At 50.1% G+C, this 15,453-nt stretch overlaps 1 protein-coding gene across 9 annotated transcripts in view; it reads left to right on the top strand.

Annotated features, from left to right (window-relative positions):
• Window positions 1–15,453, top strand: part of Slc25a25 (solute carrier family 25 member 25) — a 34,696-nt gene that overhangs the window by 14,278 nt on the left and 4,965 nt on the right. Inside the window, exons 1-6 of one of the 9 annotated variants that reach the window (XM_075985837.1) lie at window positions 2,762–3,405; window positions 12,335–12,461; window positions 12,545–12,632; window positions 13,262–13,297; window positions 13,508–13,619; window positions 14,742–14,900. In XM_075985837.1, coding sequence (XP_075841952.1) covers window positions 3,187–3,405; window positions 12,335–12,461; window positions 12,545–12,632; window positions 13,262–13,297; window positions 13,508–13,619; window positions 14,742–14,900 — 741 coding nt within the window. In that variant the 5' untranslated portion in view covers window positions 2,762–3,186. Of the gene's footprint in view, window positions 1–2,761; window positions 3,406–9,656; window positions 9,921–12,334; window positions 12,462–12,544; window positions 12,633–13,261; window positions 13,298–13,507; window positions 13,620–14,471; window positions 14,603–14,741; window positions 14,901–15,453 lie in introns of those variants that run through there. The other 8 variants (XM_075985842.1, XM_075985840.1, XM_075985835.1 and 5 more) reach the window with 8 other exon arrangements.

Raw genomic sequence — 15,453 nt, 5'->3', positions numbered from 1 at the left:
TGTTTGTTTTATTTTGTCAAGACAATTTCTCTGCGTATCTCTGGCTGTCCTGGAACTCACTCTATAGACCAGGCTGGCCTCAAACTCAGAGATCCGCCTGCCTCTGCCTCCCTGAGTGCTGGGACTAAAGGCATGTGCCACCACTGCCTGGCTTATGAAAAGTTTTATTTATTAAGTGCTTGTGTAGAGACTCTAGATTCTGTCCTTAGTAGGGAACAATATGTGTGTGGTGGGGACAGAAGAACAAAAGAAAGAATATTGAATCGGTAATAAAGATTATTGACTTTTATTTCTTTGGGGTTTTTTTGAAATGGGGTTTTTCTGTGTAGCCCTGGCTGTCCTAGAACTGGCCTTGAATTCACAGAGATCCTCTTCCAAGTGCTGGGATTAAAGGCAAAGGCGTGCGCTACCGCTACCGCAGCCTGACCACTGCTGGGCCGGTGGTCCTGGGTGCTTTGAGAAAGCTGAGCAAACAGTGAGGAGCCAGCCAGCCAGCAGCACTCCTTCCTCCAAGGCCTTTGCACCAGTTCCGCCTCCTGTTCCTGTCCTGACTTCCTTAGATGGACTGTGATTAGGACGTGTAAGGTGAAATAAACTTTTCCTCCCCAGGTTGCTTAGGTCATGGTGTTTTATCACACCAATAGAAACCCTAACTTAGACAATCTTAGAGTTAGAAGGAATTGGGGATGTTTGGTAGGGATTTGCCTAGTGTTTATAAAGCCTTGGATTCAGTCTCCAGTATGCTTTAAAAACAAAAACAGTCCTTGACCCAGGGAGGAGTAGTGGTGCATCTCTGAGTTCAAGGCCAGCCTGGACGACGGAGTGAGTTCCAGGACAGCCAGGGCTAAACAAAAACCCTTCACTGAAAAAAAGAAAAGTCCTTCACCCAGTTTGGAACACCAGCAGACCCGGGCTGCTCTGGTCTTTGGCGTTTTATAGTGGGCAGCAGTCAGCAGAGAGATTTGGACCCTCCGTGCTGAGAAAGGGACTGCGTCCTCAGCCCTAAACAGGACAGCTGTAGTAACCTCCACCACCAAAGCCAATGGTCAGGGGACATTTTTTTTTAATTGCTAATTTATTTATTGATTTATGGTGTTCTGTCTGCATGTGTGCCAGCACGCCAGAAGAGGGCACTACATCTCATTATAGATGGCTGTGAGCTGGGAATTGAACTCAGGACCTCTAGAAAAGCAGCCAGGGCTCTTAACCTCTGAGCCTTCTCCCCAGCCTCAGCTCAGGGAGCATCTTAGAAGATGAGGTAGAAGGAATGCAAGGGCTGGAGGATGGGGTGGAGTGTTGTGAGCGGAGCTTCTGCACACACCTGACTGTGAGGGTCACGAGGTTACCTGCTCCAGATCAAACAAGATCCTGGTATAGAAAGTCTCAAGGCCCCACCCCGGCTGAGACACTACTGGCTGATCACTTTATAGGTTTCTCACGCTCCAGTTGGATGACCCCAGACTTGTGCACCTGTGGGCAGCACTAACTGGAGTTAGTGGGTTATTTACCAAAAAAAGAAAAAGTATAGGGTGTATAGGGGCATGAGGGAAACTAGGGAAATGAGTAGATTATTTCTTTGGATACATTTAAAGAATTCTCAAAAATAAAGGAAAATTTATAAGCAAAGTTATATAACAAAGATAACACGTGTACGTTTGTGGGTTTGCGTGTATGAGTACTTCTCACATCTACAGAATAAGCTGAAACTGAAACTGATGCGGAGGGCTGGAGCTTTTGAAAGTTGGTATCCAACTAAGTTCTTCCTTTTTTTTTTTTTTTTTTTGAGGCACGGTTTCTCTGTAGCTTTGGAGCCTCTCCCTGGAACTAGCTCTTGTAGACCAGGTTGGCCTCAAACTCACAAAGATCCACCTGCCTCTGCCTCCCGAGTGCTGAGATTAAAGGTGTGGATCACCACCACCGCCCGGCCCACCTAGGTTTCTTTTCTGGGGGTTGTAGCAGTGGGAGAAGCTGGAGGTTCCCCATCCTTTCCCAAGAATCTAATGGACTTTTGGGGGGCTTACATCTGTTAATGTGATTTTTATGTGTGTAAATATGTTTAGGTATATATTTGTGGGCACACGCGTGGATATCAGAGGACAGTTTGAGAGAGTAGGTCCTGGGCTCCCCCTGTGGATTCGAGATCACACTCAGATCAGCCGGGTTTGGCAAGTGCCGTTACCAACAGAGCCGTTTCCCCAGCCTTGAGCTTGTATCTTTAAAATAGAATGATTATGAACATTTTGAATCACCTTTGTGGGGATGATAGTTGGTAAATTGTATTTGTCTGCTGTGAAACTAAAAACAACTAAAGATTAATTATGGTCATTTGCCCAGCTAAGTGCACAGACCTGAGTCCAGGGCCTAGTTCGAGGGCGGGGTGGGGGTGGGGCAGAGGAGTTCGCATTCTGCTGTGAGCTCAGGAAACAACTACCCAGTAGTCTTGCCTTCTGCTAGGCTTGGGTTGGAGAAAATTGAATAATGGGGGGGGGGAGTGATGCTAAGTGACTTAAGAGCTGTTGCCAAGGACCCTCGATCACGTTGAATGTGGTGAGTGGCATTCGGGAAGGTACCCTGGGGAGAGCGGGAAGTTGTCCCCAAAGACGAGCCTGCTCAGATTCTGCAAAATGAACCTAGTCTGTACCTCCCAGCGGACTAGCTGGGCTGCAGGCAGGAAATACTCCGCCTGTGATTGGAGGGTTGGTGGTCGGGATAATGAACCCGGTAGTGTCGGCAGAGGTGATTGGCCAGGCCCTGCTGCAGTGAGAATGCAGACTAGATGCTCTGTCCTGAGCTTGCGGAATGAGCGAGGGCGGCTGAATGACTGGGAGCCCCAAGTTGTTTCCGTCTCAAGAGAGGTCTGTCTGGATATCATTTTTTGCATTATCAAAAGAAAAAAAGAGCCAAGCCTTTGATCGTCCGTCACCTGACGAAGTGAGTTTTGATTGAAGTAGCCCAGCTGCTCTCCTTATTGCTAGCAGCCGGGGAGGAGGCTCCCTAAGTGAGCTACTTCTCAAGCTAGGCACGAGCGAATTTGAAAAAGCAGGAAACAGCCCCTGCTTATAGAGCTTCAGCCTGGCAACTCCCAGCTAGTATTCCATACAGCTGAGTAGCTAGAGACCCTTGGTATTGTGGTCACATCCCTAAGAAGTGAACAGTCATCAGCAGTGGCATTTGGAGGAAGCCGGCATGCTACAGATGCTGTGGCATTTTCTGTCTAGCTTTTTCCCTAGAGCTGGGTGCCAAGATTCCAGAGAGGGCAACGATCATGGAGTCAAAGGCACTCAGACCCCTGCTCGGGGAGACCAGATGCCCACCTTTTTGGGGAAACAAAACGGAAGGTCTGAGACCACGGAAAAGAGACCTACCATCTTGCTGGTGGTCGGACCTGCAGAACAGTTTCCTAAGGTAACAGCACCTTCAAGAGGACCTTCTAGTTTAGGGGCTGGGCTGGTATCATTTTCCTGGAAGGGGGAAAAATGAGTGTGTGTGGGAGAACTAAAAAAAAGAAAAAGAAAAAAAAAGTTCGGCGTTGGAGAATGTTGGGTGATGAAGAAGGCCACAAGATTTGGTCTAAAATGTCTGTCATCACTGCAAACTGGTTGTTGAGAGGAAAGGTTTACTTCAGTAGGTTAGCCTCTGGGTTTGTCTGTTTGACTGAAGAAGCCATTTGAAAGTAAGGGATGAACTAAAGTATAGTGTCTTCATTTATCTAGAGTATGAGAGGACAGTTGAAAGAGACGGTCCCTTGAAAGGGGACAGTTTTTTTTATTTGTTGTTTTTTGTTTTGTTTTGTTTTACAAGACAGGGTTTCACTATGTAGCCATGGCTGCCCTGGAACTCATTATGTAGACCAGGCTGGCTCCAGCTCAGAGGTCTGCCTGTCTCTGCCTCCTAAATGCTGGTGCCAGGTTAAACGGGGCAGGTCTTGTCAGCTTTATGAAGGTCACATTCCCCTTGCCAGGTGGGTCATGATTTATTTACCTGAGGTCCCAGAGGAAGGTCAAGGTTGGGGATGGATCCTAGGAGAGCCTGGAAGAGTAGAGGCTGGTGACTCTTGAGTTGACCACAGCCACCAGGGTCAGCCAGGTGTCAGGGCCTTTCACACTTGTGTGCTGTCCTCACAGGAGCCAAGGTAAGTGACAGCACTCCAGCTGGAGGCTGGGGAAGTGAAGTACAGAAAAGTTCAGTAAATCGCCTAGAACTTAAGGGGAAGAGGACTGAGACTTGACCCCAGTCTTTTTGAAACCTTGTTGACTTACCTTCAGAGAACTGTTCAACGGGACTGACCGAGCGCTCACTTAGAACAGACGGGGCTGTCTGCAGCAGGTGCAGCCTTACTCAAGCTCTGAGTTGTTCCAGAATCTTTCTTTTCAGTCAGGGCAAGGAGAAGTCTCCCCCGTGTTTGACATACGATAGATGCACCCAAAATGTCACATTGAATCTCCCTGTAAATGCTTGCCTAGCTTGCACCAGTAGATGGGGACTTTGCTGTGACAAGTTTTGCAGTAGTTGAGCGTTGACATCAAGGGGAGTCCCTGCATAAGGGATTGTGATGAGCTCCCGCTTGTCCTGCCTGAGGCATTTGAGCTTACTGTACCACAAGAGGATGCCACTTTCTCCCGCAGACCAGGAGCAGTGGTCTGCTCATTTGTGAGATACTCGTGCTGAGCCCTGCTCATCGTCTGCCCTGAATTAGCTGGCTACCTTTTAAAAAGATCACTTTTAGGGGAGGGTCTTGGAGACAGGGCTTCTCTGTTGTGAAACCTGTCCTGGAACTCGCTCTGTAGACCATGCTGGGGAAAGATCCCTTTTTAAACTATAACAATAACTGCTCTACTTCCTAGCTTCCTATGGGTACTCTTTGTCAGGGTTGCCTTGGGTGGGACTTTCTAGCCTGGCCTGCAGAGACCCACACCATTTACTGTCTCTGTTCCTGGGAGGGGAAATAGGTTGGTGGGCTTCATGGGGAGGCAGGAGGGAGGCAGAGCACCTCTGATCAGCGCAGACTCTGAAAGCCGGTACTGAGGACTGGCAGCACTCAGCGTTCACACTGCACAGAGTGCCCGTGAGATGGATCAGCCCCTGCCTTTCTCAGCAGGAAGCCCCCAGCAAGCTTGGGAAACGGGCTGGAGAGGCTTCAGTTCTCAGGCTTCTCGTTGTCCACTGCAGTGTTTCATTCTCACCCCACCCCCACCCCCGCGTAAATGTGCCTGTGAGTCGGGTTCCTGCAGGCTCTTATAGGAACTACTCCAGTTTCCCCTTTATCTTTGTCTCACAGTTAATCCGAAAGTTGGGAAAGAAAGCCATTTGTCTGGAGTGGGAGGTGCGCTTGCACAGGGGAGCTTAGATCCTGAGGGGCCACCAGGATTGTGCTCATTGTGTGTGTAATTACCAAGTGTAGGCAGGTTTCATTGGAAACCTGCTACACTGGGCTGTCATGGCAACCCAATCATAAAATGACAGAGCAGCCAATGAGATCTGAGAGCCTCGAGGGTGGGGCTTGCCAGGCTCCTTCACATAATGCTCTGGCTTGGTCTGAGTCATTGCAGAGATGCAGGAGTTACTTTCCGACTCAGTGCTACCAGAAGCATCGTTCCTGCCCTTAGTGTGTTCCAGCCCTAACCAGAAGTGGGCACGGGATAGAGCGGCAGGGTGGCAAGGCTGGCCGTGGTCCTGGTAGATGTACATGAAAGGAATTGCTCCTTTACCTATCGAGTGAAACCCAGTGCCACAGATTCCAGGGGTTCTAGTGCTGCTGCCATTGATCTTGCACATCAGTCACAGGAATGGGCGTCCGAGGATGGGAAACCGATTTGGGTCACTGAACTAGATAGAGTAAGGAAGGAGAGCAGAGCGTCGCGCGGTGTGCTGTGATCAGGTCCCTAGGGCCATGAGCTGCCTTGGAATGACAGGAGCGGGACCCAAGTCTGCTGTCGCTGAGCCTCGTGTGTGGCTCACGTTTGATTTGTTGCTCACGGGGGTCTAAGTGTGGGGTTCCAGGTCTTTCCTGGAAACTGGACTTTAAAATCTCCCCCCTTTGGAATTGACTGTGAGCCTGCGTCCTGTCACCAGTAGACTTGGGACTTGGGCAAGCCAGGTCGTTCGTTCTGTAGGGTGTGTGCTCCAGGAGAGAGGACTGAGATGGCTGCAGAGACTCCTGTGGCCTGCGGTCTGAAGTCACAGCACATAGCAGTTGCCTCAGGCATCAGACACCTGGAGATTGACTCTTTCTGGGAGAGGCCGTTTCTGTGTTGAAGATGGAGTCTGGATTAAAAGATGGGTGTTTAGTTAAGCAAACACCATGCGAAGACTCCTGCTTTGCTCTACTTTCTTTCAGGGAATGAGGTATGGACACAAGGACAAAGTCTGCTTGTGTAGCCCAGGCTGGTCTCCAAGTCAGTCTCCTGGGCCTAGAGATTCAGATAAGCGCCACCATGCAAGGCCTCTACTGAGCACATCGGTGCTCAAAAGAAAAATGTTCCAAAGTTTCTTAAACTAATAGTGGTGGTTCATGTCTGTAATTCTAGTACTTGGAAGACCAAGGCAGAAGATTCTAAGCTCAAAGCCAGGCCTGGGTTACATAGAGAAACTGTCTCAAAACCCCAAAACAACTTATGTTAGGCCTGTGGCTGTGTTTCAGTTGTAGAGCACTTGCCTGGTATTCAAGGCCCTGGGTTCAATTCCCATCACCACAGAAAATGAAACAACTAATGTTGGAATAGAATTGATGTTCACTGTAAAATAGCATGCTGACAAGCACTTGAAGAGCATTTCAGAGAACATTCCTTGCCTCTCTAAAACTATTGGTCTATGTAGGATAATGACCTTTGTTATAGTCAAGGAAATTCTTTTTATTAATTTTTACTATATATATATGTAGGTAGGTAGGTATGGACGTTTCTACTGCTTATGTCCATGCACCATGTGCACGCCTGGTGCCCTTGGAGGCCACAAAAGGGTGTTAGATCCCCTGGAACTACAGTTGCAGATGGCTGTGAGCCACCATGTGGGTGCTGGGAATTGAACCCAGGTCCTCTGGAAGAGCAGCCAGTGCTCTAACTAGTGAGCCATCTCTCTAGTCCCTTCCCCCCACACACCCCGTCTTTTTTGTTTTTTGTTTTGTTTGAGACAGTTTCTCTGTGTGTAGCCCTGGCTGTCATGGAGCTTGCAGAGCTCCACCTGCCTCTGCCTCTCCCAAGTGCTGGGATTAACAGTATGCACCATCACTGCCTTTTTTTTTTTTTAAATTACATTTGTGCATGTGTGTGAGTGAAGGTTGGAGGACAACTGGCAGGCATCTGCTCTGTCCACCGTGCGTCCCAGGAATCAAACTGAGTGGTAGGTTTGGTGGCAAGTAGCTTTCCTGCTGAGCCGTCTCATCAGCCTTCACCTAAAAACTTCTTCTGCCAAAGCCCTTTTTGTGGGTCAAGGAAGAGGTGAAGACCAGGCATGCAGGGTCTGAAGCTGTAGCCTCTCTTGTTAGGACCCCAGCAGTAGACTTAAGGTGTGTGTTAAAATAGCTCCAAGGCAGAACATTCTGGATTGGACAGTTTCAGAGGTGGCTGAATCTGAGCAGGAACCTGCCTGGATTTGCCTTCTCCTCAGATCCAGCACACACCAAGGCCTGTATTTGCAGCCTTAAGTCTCAGGAAACCTGGAATGCCCTCTCTATTGTTAGAGTCTGTTTTCACTGTTACACTTTTATACACAATGATACAACAGTGTCTTAATCTAGAATCTTCTTAGCAGTTTTATTCTGTGTAGACCAGGCTGGCTTTGAACTCACAGAGACCCTCCTGAGTGCTGGGATTAAAGGCATGTATGTATCTTCACAGATTCTTAACAAAACACTTTGGAGTTAATCCTTCACTTTTGCTGATTCTCAAATGGTAATTTCCCCATTATAATCCATCCCAGGAGTGACAAGGCTCTGTCTATATTAGGAAGGGATGAAGGAATAAGGGATGTGCCATAGAAGGAATGGGGTGGGGCCGATCCTGTCCTGTCATAGTGACGTGATCCCGCCCTCGGCAGCTCTCAGGTGTAGGGAAGGAAGGAATGGAAAGAGAACACAGGTTGGCATGTAAAGAATGATGTATGTGCGGGCTGGAGAGCCGGCTCAGCAGTTAAGGGCATGTGCTTCTTTTGCAGAGGACCTGAGCTCCCAGCACCCACGCCAGGCTTCTCGATACCACATGTAAACCTAGCTCCAGGGAATCTGGTTCCTCTGGCCTCTGAGGGCGCCTGCATGCACATGACTTGTGCACAGCACACACACACACACACACACACACACACGTTAAAAATAATACAATTTAAAAATAAAAAAATCAGATCCTTCAAGGACCAGAGATCTTCTGTCTTAAAGTGTGAATCTAGTGCTGGGCTGCCAGTGGACATGGTGATAATGGGCGTGCCCACAGCCACATGACAAATATTTTCAGTGAGAACACATAGGTGAGAGGGTCTAGTTTAATTCCAGTCTTCCCTCTATTCTTGCTGGTGAGTAAGCCTTGTGCTAGCCATTTTATTAGCTTTTGAGATTAGGTTGGCTTTAAACTCTGAACGGTGCTCCTGCTTCAGCCTCCTGAATTACCATGCCCAGCAACTCGTCAGATTTGTGCTACTGTGAAAACAGTTTAGGGAGGAGGGACTTGTTTTGGCTTCTGTTTTAAGTCCATCATGATGGCCAGGAGGCAGAGAGAAGAGAGAGCGAGCCTACAGCAGCCTGCTTTCTGCTTTCCCCCTTTACTCCTTCTGGAGCCCCATCCTGCTCCTGGGGAGGACCTCTCTGCTCAGCTGGTCTTCTCTGAAATTACCTGGACATACCCAGAGGTGTCATTACTAACCTCAAACCCAGAGCCTTCAGTGTGGCCCACAAGCATTCTACCCCTGAGCCTCTATCCCACCCCGTTTTTGAGAAAAGGTCTTAATATGAAGCTTAGGGCCTCAAACTGGAGGTTCTCCTTTAGCTCCCCAAGTGCTGGAACTGTAGCTTGAGCCTCTGTGCCTAACTCATTTAATCGTAGTTAATTTAAAAAGGCTTCAGGACGGCACAGCAGAGTTCTTAAAGCTCTGATCAGCAAGGTTCTGAGTGCTCTGAGTGGACTTGGGCTTGAGGACCATGAGTCTCACCCTTGGCTAACCAGTGATTGATGGACGCGGAGCGGTTCCCAGGTTCTGCATGCTTGTGGATTGTGGGGTCTGTGTTCCAGGACCGCTGGGGATGTGGCTCTCAGGTTCCTCTCTCACAGTGAGTAGCCTGGGTCAGTTTTAAATGGGCACTGGTTCAGCCTCTATTTCCACTGAATTTTCAGTTGGGAATTATTTACTCAGGAGAAAGCTGCATAGTATGACGCATTTGGGGACCTTGTATGGAAACAGATTGTTGGCTGTTTGTTTACTTTCAGGAATTGACAGGCAGGGGTGAAGGTTTGTTTGGGCATGGGACTGCACCCTACCTAGGAGCTTAGGCAGTGCCAGCTGCCTGGGTTCCAAGAGTTAACCGCTGCAAGCAGTGACGTTAGTCCTGATCTTTGCTCCTCTGCTCTTGAGCAACCTGATACTGTCTGCTGCCGGGGCTGTGCTCATTGGCTGCTGGCCGCACTACAGTGGGCGGATTTTTTTTTCAATTAAGTAAAAGGGCAGGACTTAAGCAGCCAGTGACAGCTGAGGCAAGACATCTCTTGTGCCACTTCCCTGGGAACTCCAGCGTTTCCCACTTGACTCCCAGTGGAGGCTGAGCACCCCGTCTCGCCAGCATGCTCTGCCTGTGCCTGTATGTGCCGGTCATTGGGGAGGCCCAGACTGAATTCCAGTACTTTGAGTCCAAGGGGCTTCCCGCAGAGCTGAAGTCCATCTTCAAACTCAGCGTCTTTATCCCCTCGCAAGAGTTCTCCACCTACCGCCAGTGGAAGCAGGTCTGTAAGCTGAGCCAGGGTGGTCAGGGCCGCAGCAGGGACTGGCATGACTTTCCTGCCTAGAGGAAAGAATGTCTGGAATTTAGGTGTTTCCCCAGCCCTCTGGCTGCAGCCGGTAGTTAAGTCACTGTCATGGGAATGCCTGGTTTTCATGTTATTTCCAAGAAAGGCTGGGCTGGAAGAGAAGGCACTTGTAGGAGATGGAATCTCTGGGTAGGAGTCATTTTCATTGGCTGCAGTGGAGCCTCCTAAAATGTACTGGGTGTCAGTGAGGATGGGGCTGTCTCACTGCTTGGGCAGCTTCTACAACTCTGGGGCCAAGGCTAGAAACACACTGGAGGAGGAGAGAGGCTAGGATTAGAGGGCAACATTCCTTCCTGGGCTTGTAAATGCTTAGGTGCACCAAGAAACAGGATGGCCACAGTGATCCTGGCCCTTGTATGATGGGAAACTGAAGCATGGGTTGGGGGTTTACTGTGACTCACTAAATTCCATGCTGTCCCCCATGTCGATGTGTTGATTTGTGGACTGGAGACGCAAAGCAGGCGTGAGTGGGTTTAAAGGGGGAGGGAGGAAGTCTGTCTGTATATCCCCCGCCCCTCTTTTTTTTTTTTTTTTTGTTGTTGTTGTTGTTGTAAGACAAGGTCTCTATGTAGCCCTAGCTGACCTGGTACTCATAGAGATCTGTCTTTTGCCCTCACAGCTGACATTTCTTTCTTCAGCGGGGTCTTAGTGTGCAGCTCAGAATTGCCTCAGCCTCTCTAGTGCTAGGGTTATAGGTGTGCACCACCTTGCCCACAGGTATAGAGCAAGCTCTTTGAGGATGTTTTTAAGGGTACAGCTAGCACCGTCATGGGTGGTGGCAGGGAACCAGAGAGTTCTGTATGCCTCCTCCCTATATGGCTTATTCTTTTCCTTCTTACTTGAAATCTGGGGTGGTGGCCCTGACCTAGAAGTTAACATAATCCCAGCTAGCAGATAAGACCCATGCTCTATCTGTTCCACATACCAACCTACCCGTCACACTGTTGGGTCCTAGGGATCTATGCCTGCCCCCCAGAATCAGTGGCTAGCGTGCTGAGTAAGAGGGAAGCTGTGATGGCCACTGTTGGGAGTGTGAGCCAGCCAGTGAGTGATCCATCAGTTTTAAACTCTAGCTGGCTCAGAACACTTGGACTTAGCGTGTTGATTTTTGACAAGTGAATGGATTTGTCCACAAGAGAACCAAGGAATATTTTCCTTAGGAGGGTCTCTTGTTTTGGATTCAAAGTACCTCCTTCAAATAAGAAAATAATGTAGTTTAAAAGGCCCCTCCCCGCGACGGGGTCTCACTCTGTAGTTCGGGGTGGGCTGGAACGCCCTGTGTAGACCATCCTGGTTTTGAATTCACGGAGGTCCACCTGCCTCTGCCTCTGGAGTGCTGGGATTAGAGGTGCACACCACCACTCCTGGCTAACTGTAACTAAAAAACAAAAAACAAAGTGCTGCTGAGTTGGACTGACCCATATTTTTCCCACAAATTCTCAAGCTGTTGAGATTAACTTTTAAGGTGGCAATAAGATCTGAAGGTGGTTCAGAATGCATGGGACAGCCATGGCCACCTCTGAACACCATCTAAGTGCTGATTCCTGCTTTGTAACGTGGAGGAAAGGATAGGCTGTGCCTCCTCGAGCAAGCTGCTGGAAAGGCCTCAGTAAAGCCTTTCCGTACCCCATGTCCCGTCCTAGGGGAAGAAGCGCCCAGCTGCTTTGCATCCAGGTGCTGCCCAGGGTCAGGGTCACTGAACTAGTAAAGCTGCCCTGGCCCTCAGCACCTGGTGGGAATCTGGGGTTAGTTATATCTGATGTCCCTGAGACAGGGACTGGACTTGAAGTGCCTTCAGGTGCCCAAGAATAGTTGCCCTTGGCTCTTCCTGTCTCTGCAGCCTCCAGAGTGTTCCCTGGCAACGTTTCTGCCAAGTAGGCATTGTCTGCTCCTTCACTCTCGTCACCAGATTGTTACAGGGCTAGTGCCACCACAGGGGATGGAGCAAGTAGCAGAGTTCCTAAGGGAATCTGGATTCCAATGCTATCCCCACATCTCAACAAGGATGGGGCTGAAGTCTAGTCCCAGGGACAGCCCTGCAGGGGAGCCAAGCCGCTGGCCCTGGCTGTGGAACAAACTGGCCTTGGGAATGCTAGGGAAGAGCAACCACGCCGCCCTGCCTGCCTCTCTGGGGGGCCCTGGCTTCTAAGCAGCCTCTGGGAACCTAAGCCGTGGCTCTGCTATGTGAGTAAAATCGACATGGTAGGGTTCCCGCAGGCTAGCATATCCTTAGAGATAGGACATTGTGGGGCCCTGTGGAGAGCAGTTATTTCCCCATTGTGACAAGAGACTAGTGAGCCACATCTCAAGCTCTTTCTTTGGTTTTCTAGAAAATTGTGCAAGCAGGTGACAAGGACCTTGATGGGCAGTTGGACTTTGAAGAGTTCGTACATTACCTCCAAGATCATGAGAAAAAACTGAGGCTGGTGTTCAAGAGTCTGGACAAAAAGAACGATGGTGAGTTCAGCTTGTAGCTCCTCTGCTGGGAATGCCTCCGGCTTACCAAGTGCCTGACCCTGCTCATGGCCCTTTTGTCACAGGACGAATCGATGCTCAAGAGATCATGCAGTCCCTACGGGACCTGGGTGTCAAGATCTCTGAACAGCAGGCGGAGAAGATTCTTAAGAGGTGAGTGGGGGTGAGCTCTGTTCTCTGTGGGTGAACTCTGTTCTCTGTGGGTAAGCTGTGTTCCCTGGAATATGTTAGTGGCTTTTGGACTAATCCACGTGCTGTTCATGTTGACCTGCTGCCCTGAAACTAGTGCTGTGGTTTGGAAGGCTGAGTAAGAAGCCCTTTCCCAAAGCAGTCTCCGTAATCTGGAATTAGCCCATTTGCCAGTGACCCTTAAAATGACAAGATGAGTTGTGGGCATTTTGGGTTGGCGAGAAGTATCCCTGGGACACTTTCTCTGCCTGATGAAGAGGGGCTGGCACCATGTGTGGGCCTTGACTTGGGTTTTGCTAGGGCCTTGTTCTTTACTCTGTAGCCACATATGGCCAGAAAGATGGCTCCCTCGTGGGCAGAGGGCTTCCGGAAAGCTCAGCAAACAGAACAGTTGTACCTGGCTGTGCTGCGAGGCAGCTGGCCACAGGGACAGCAGCCCTGGAGCCCACTTCTGCTCCTCACTGAAAGTTGTGTTCGCATGCTGTGTGGCCCCCAGTGTCCTTGGGTGTACGCTTGCTTTACTAACCTGCTCAAAGCATTTATTTGTGTTGTTTCTCCTCTCTCCTCTGCATCCTCCTTTGTCTGTCTGTCAGAATACGAACGGGCCACTTCTGGGGCCCTGTCACCTAGTAAGTATCTGTCACCCCGTGACTGCCTCCCTCCCTAATCAGAATGGGGTTTCGTGGAAAGTGGGGTGTTGAGCCACCTTAGCCTTTCTCAGGGCACACAGGCGCCTTCGGTTTCCTTGGTGGCCACGGCACCTGCCTTCATCCCTTCTAGTGGGCACACAGGTGCAGATGGCGTGTGGGACATGGAGTGACCATGATTCTGCCTTGCAGCATGGACAAGAACGGCACGATGACCATCGACTGGAATGAGTGGAGGGACTACCACCTGCTACACCCCGTGGAGAACATCCCTGAGATCATCCTGTACTGGAAGCATTCGACGGTGAGGCCACACCCCCTGTCCACTCGGGCAGTCACCTTCATGTGCGTCAGTCATCCCTTCCCCACGCAGGCCTGAGCCAGTGAGATGTAGTTCCCCCTTAGTCAGCCATATGTTCCTCCTCTTTCTGACCAGCCTGAACAGTGTGACTGTCCCCTTGCCCTTCACTGGGCATACCTTCCTATCCCCGCATGCCTCTGTCCTTCAGGTTCCTTCCAAATATCTCTCTTCCCAGTGCCGCCACTTTTCCCAGAAGCATACAGTCTGTCCTCCTTGGGATGGTGGCAGAAACCTTGCTACAGATGCCTCCGCCTTCCCTTGGTTTCTTTTTTAGTATCATTTTCTCTCTATGACAAAAATAGCATGTCCTAGCTGAGACAGAGAAGCATCATGAGTTTAAAAGGCCAGCCTGGGCTACAGAGTTAGACTCTGGCTTCTTGGTTTTTGTTTTTAATAAGCATGCTCTATAGGGGCCTACATAGCTGTTTCTCACTCTCTCGACGTGGTTCCACAATTAGAAACGTCATTCTGAGCTAACCCCCTGCCCAAGACTTCTGCTGTCCTTGGCTGGGCTGCCCCTGCTTATCCACCCTGCTCCTACGGTGCCAGATCAGGGCTTCTTGGGTAAAGGAAGTGGCGATTCTAGGGCTCAGAACAGCTGGCCTGTCTCTGACCTGAGCCCAGAGGTCAGCAGAGCTGACTGGGATCAGTTCCAGAGAGAGGGTATTAACACAGCCAGACAGAATTCTGCTTGCTGAGGCCTTGCATAACATTCTGTCCTGCCAGCAATCCAGTTCCACATCAGGTTGCAAGGTTTCTGTTCATCTTCCCCGATCTTTGTGGTCCACCCCTGCAGTCCTTGCCGGAAGATGTAAGAGCCACCTGTAAAAGGGCAACCCAGCAGCTTTGTGATGCTCTCTCCTCGTCTAGATGATTTACAAGGTCAAGAGCTGCAGCCACAGTCAGAGCCAAGGGAAAGAGTTCCAGTGAGTTTTCAGTGCCTTCCATCCTCACCATTAGTGTGGCCACTTGAAAGGGTGGAAGGCAGTGACTGTCTCCAGATGACTGGCAGCTTGGCCACGGTGTCCTGGGTAAAACTGACGTCTCTGCTTGTCTTCCCCACAGATCTTCGATGTTGGCGAGAATCTGACAGTCCCGGATGAGTTCACGGTGGAAGAGAGGCAGACGGGGATGTGGTGGAGGCACCTGGTGGCCGGAGGTGGGGCAGGGGCCGTTTCCAGAACCTGCACTGCTCCCCTGGACAGACTGAAGGTGCTCATGCAGGTAAGCAGATTTCTCCCTGTGTTTCACTGGTGGCTCAACTTCCTCTCCCTCCCTCATCTGGGGCGCTGCTTTAAAAACCCAGACTTCCCACCCCGGCAATGGAGTTAAAATGCTTTGCAGGCTCCAGGAGATCCAGGCCTAGGTAACCTCTGCATTTAGCTGCTCTAACTTTATCTGAGAGACATAGCTGTGCATCACCCTACATGGGCTTGTTAGTTGAAGTGTGGCGGGACCTGGGTTCTTTCAGCGCGTCTCAGAATGCATAGGGCACCTCATGGGAGGCAGGATGAGCTGATCCTTTCATGACCCAGAGGCCATCAGGAAGCAGTGCTTCTACCTGGCCTAGGCCTGCAATTCCATGTCCACAGGGCAGAGATAAGCCTGTCTGATGTCAGGGAAGCATTGTGAAATGACCCACGTGTGGACACTCATGGACTTTGGTGTCTGTCTGAACAGTGACCAGTTACCCCATTTTGTGCCAGGAGCCCTGGCCTGCCCAGAAGCCCCCTGAGCAGACTGAACGTGCTCATGTAGATGAATAGGAAATTGGTTT

This window comes from Microtus pennsylvanicus, chromosome 9, assembly GCF_037038515.1.
Source record: "Microtus pennsylvanicus isolate mMicPen1 chromosome 9, mMicPen1.hap1, whole genome shotgun sequence".
Classification (NCBI taxonomy): Eukaryota; Metazoa; Chordata; class Mammalia; order Rodentia; family Cricetidae; genus Microtus; species Microtus pennsylvanicus.
The sequence above is the reverse complement of the archived record's forward strand: the minus strand, read 5'-3'. Positions and strand labels throughout refer to the sequence as shown.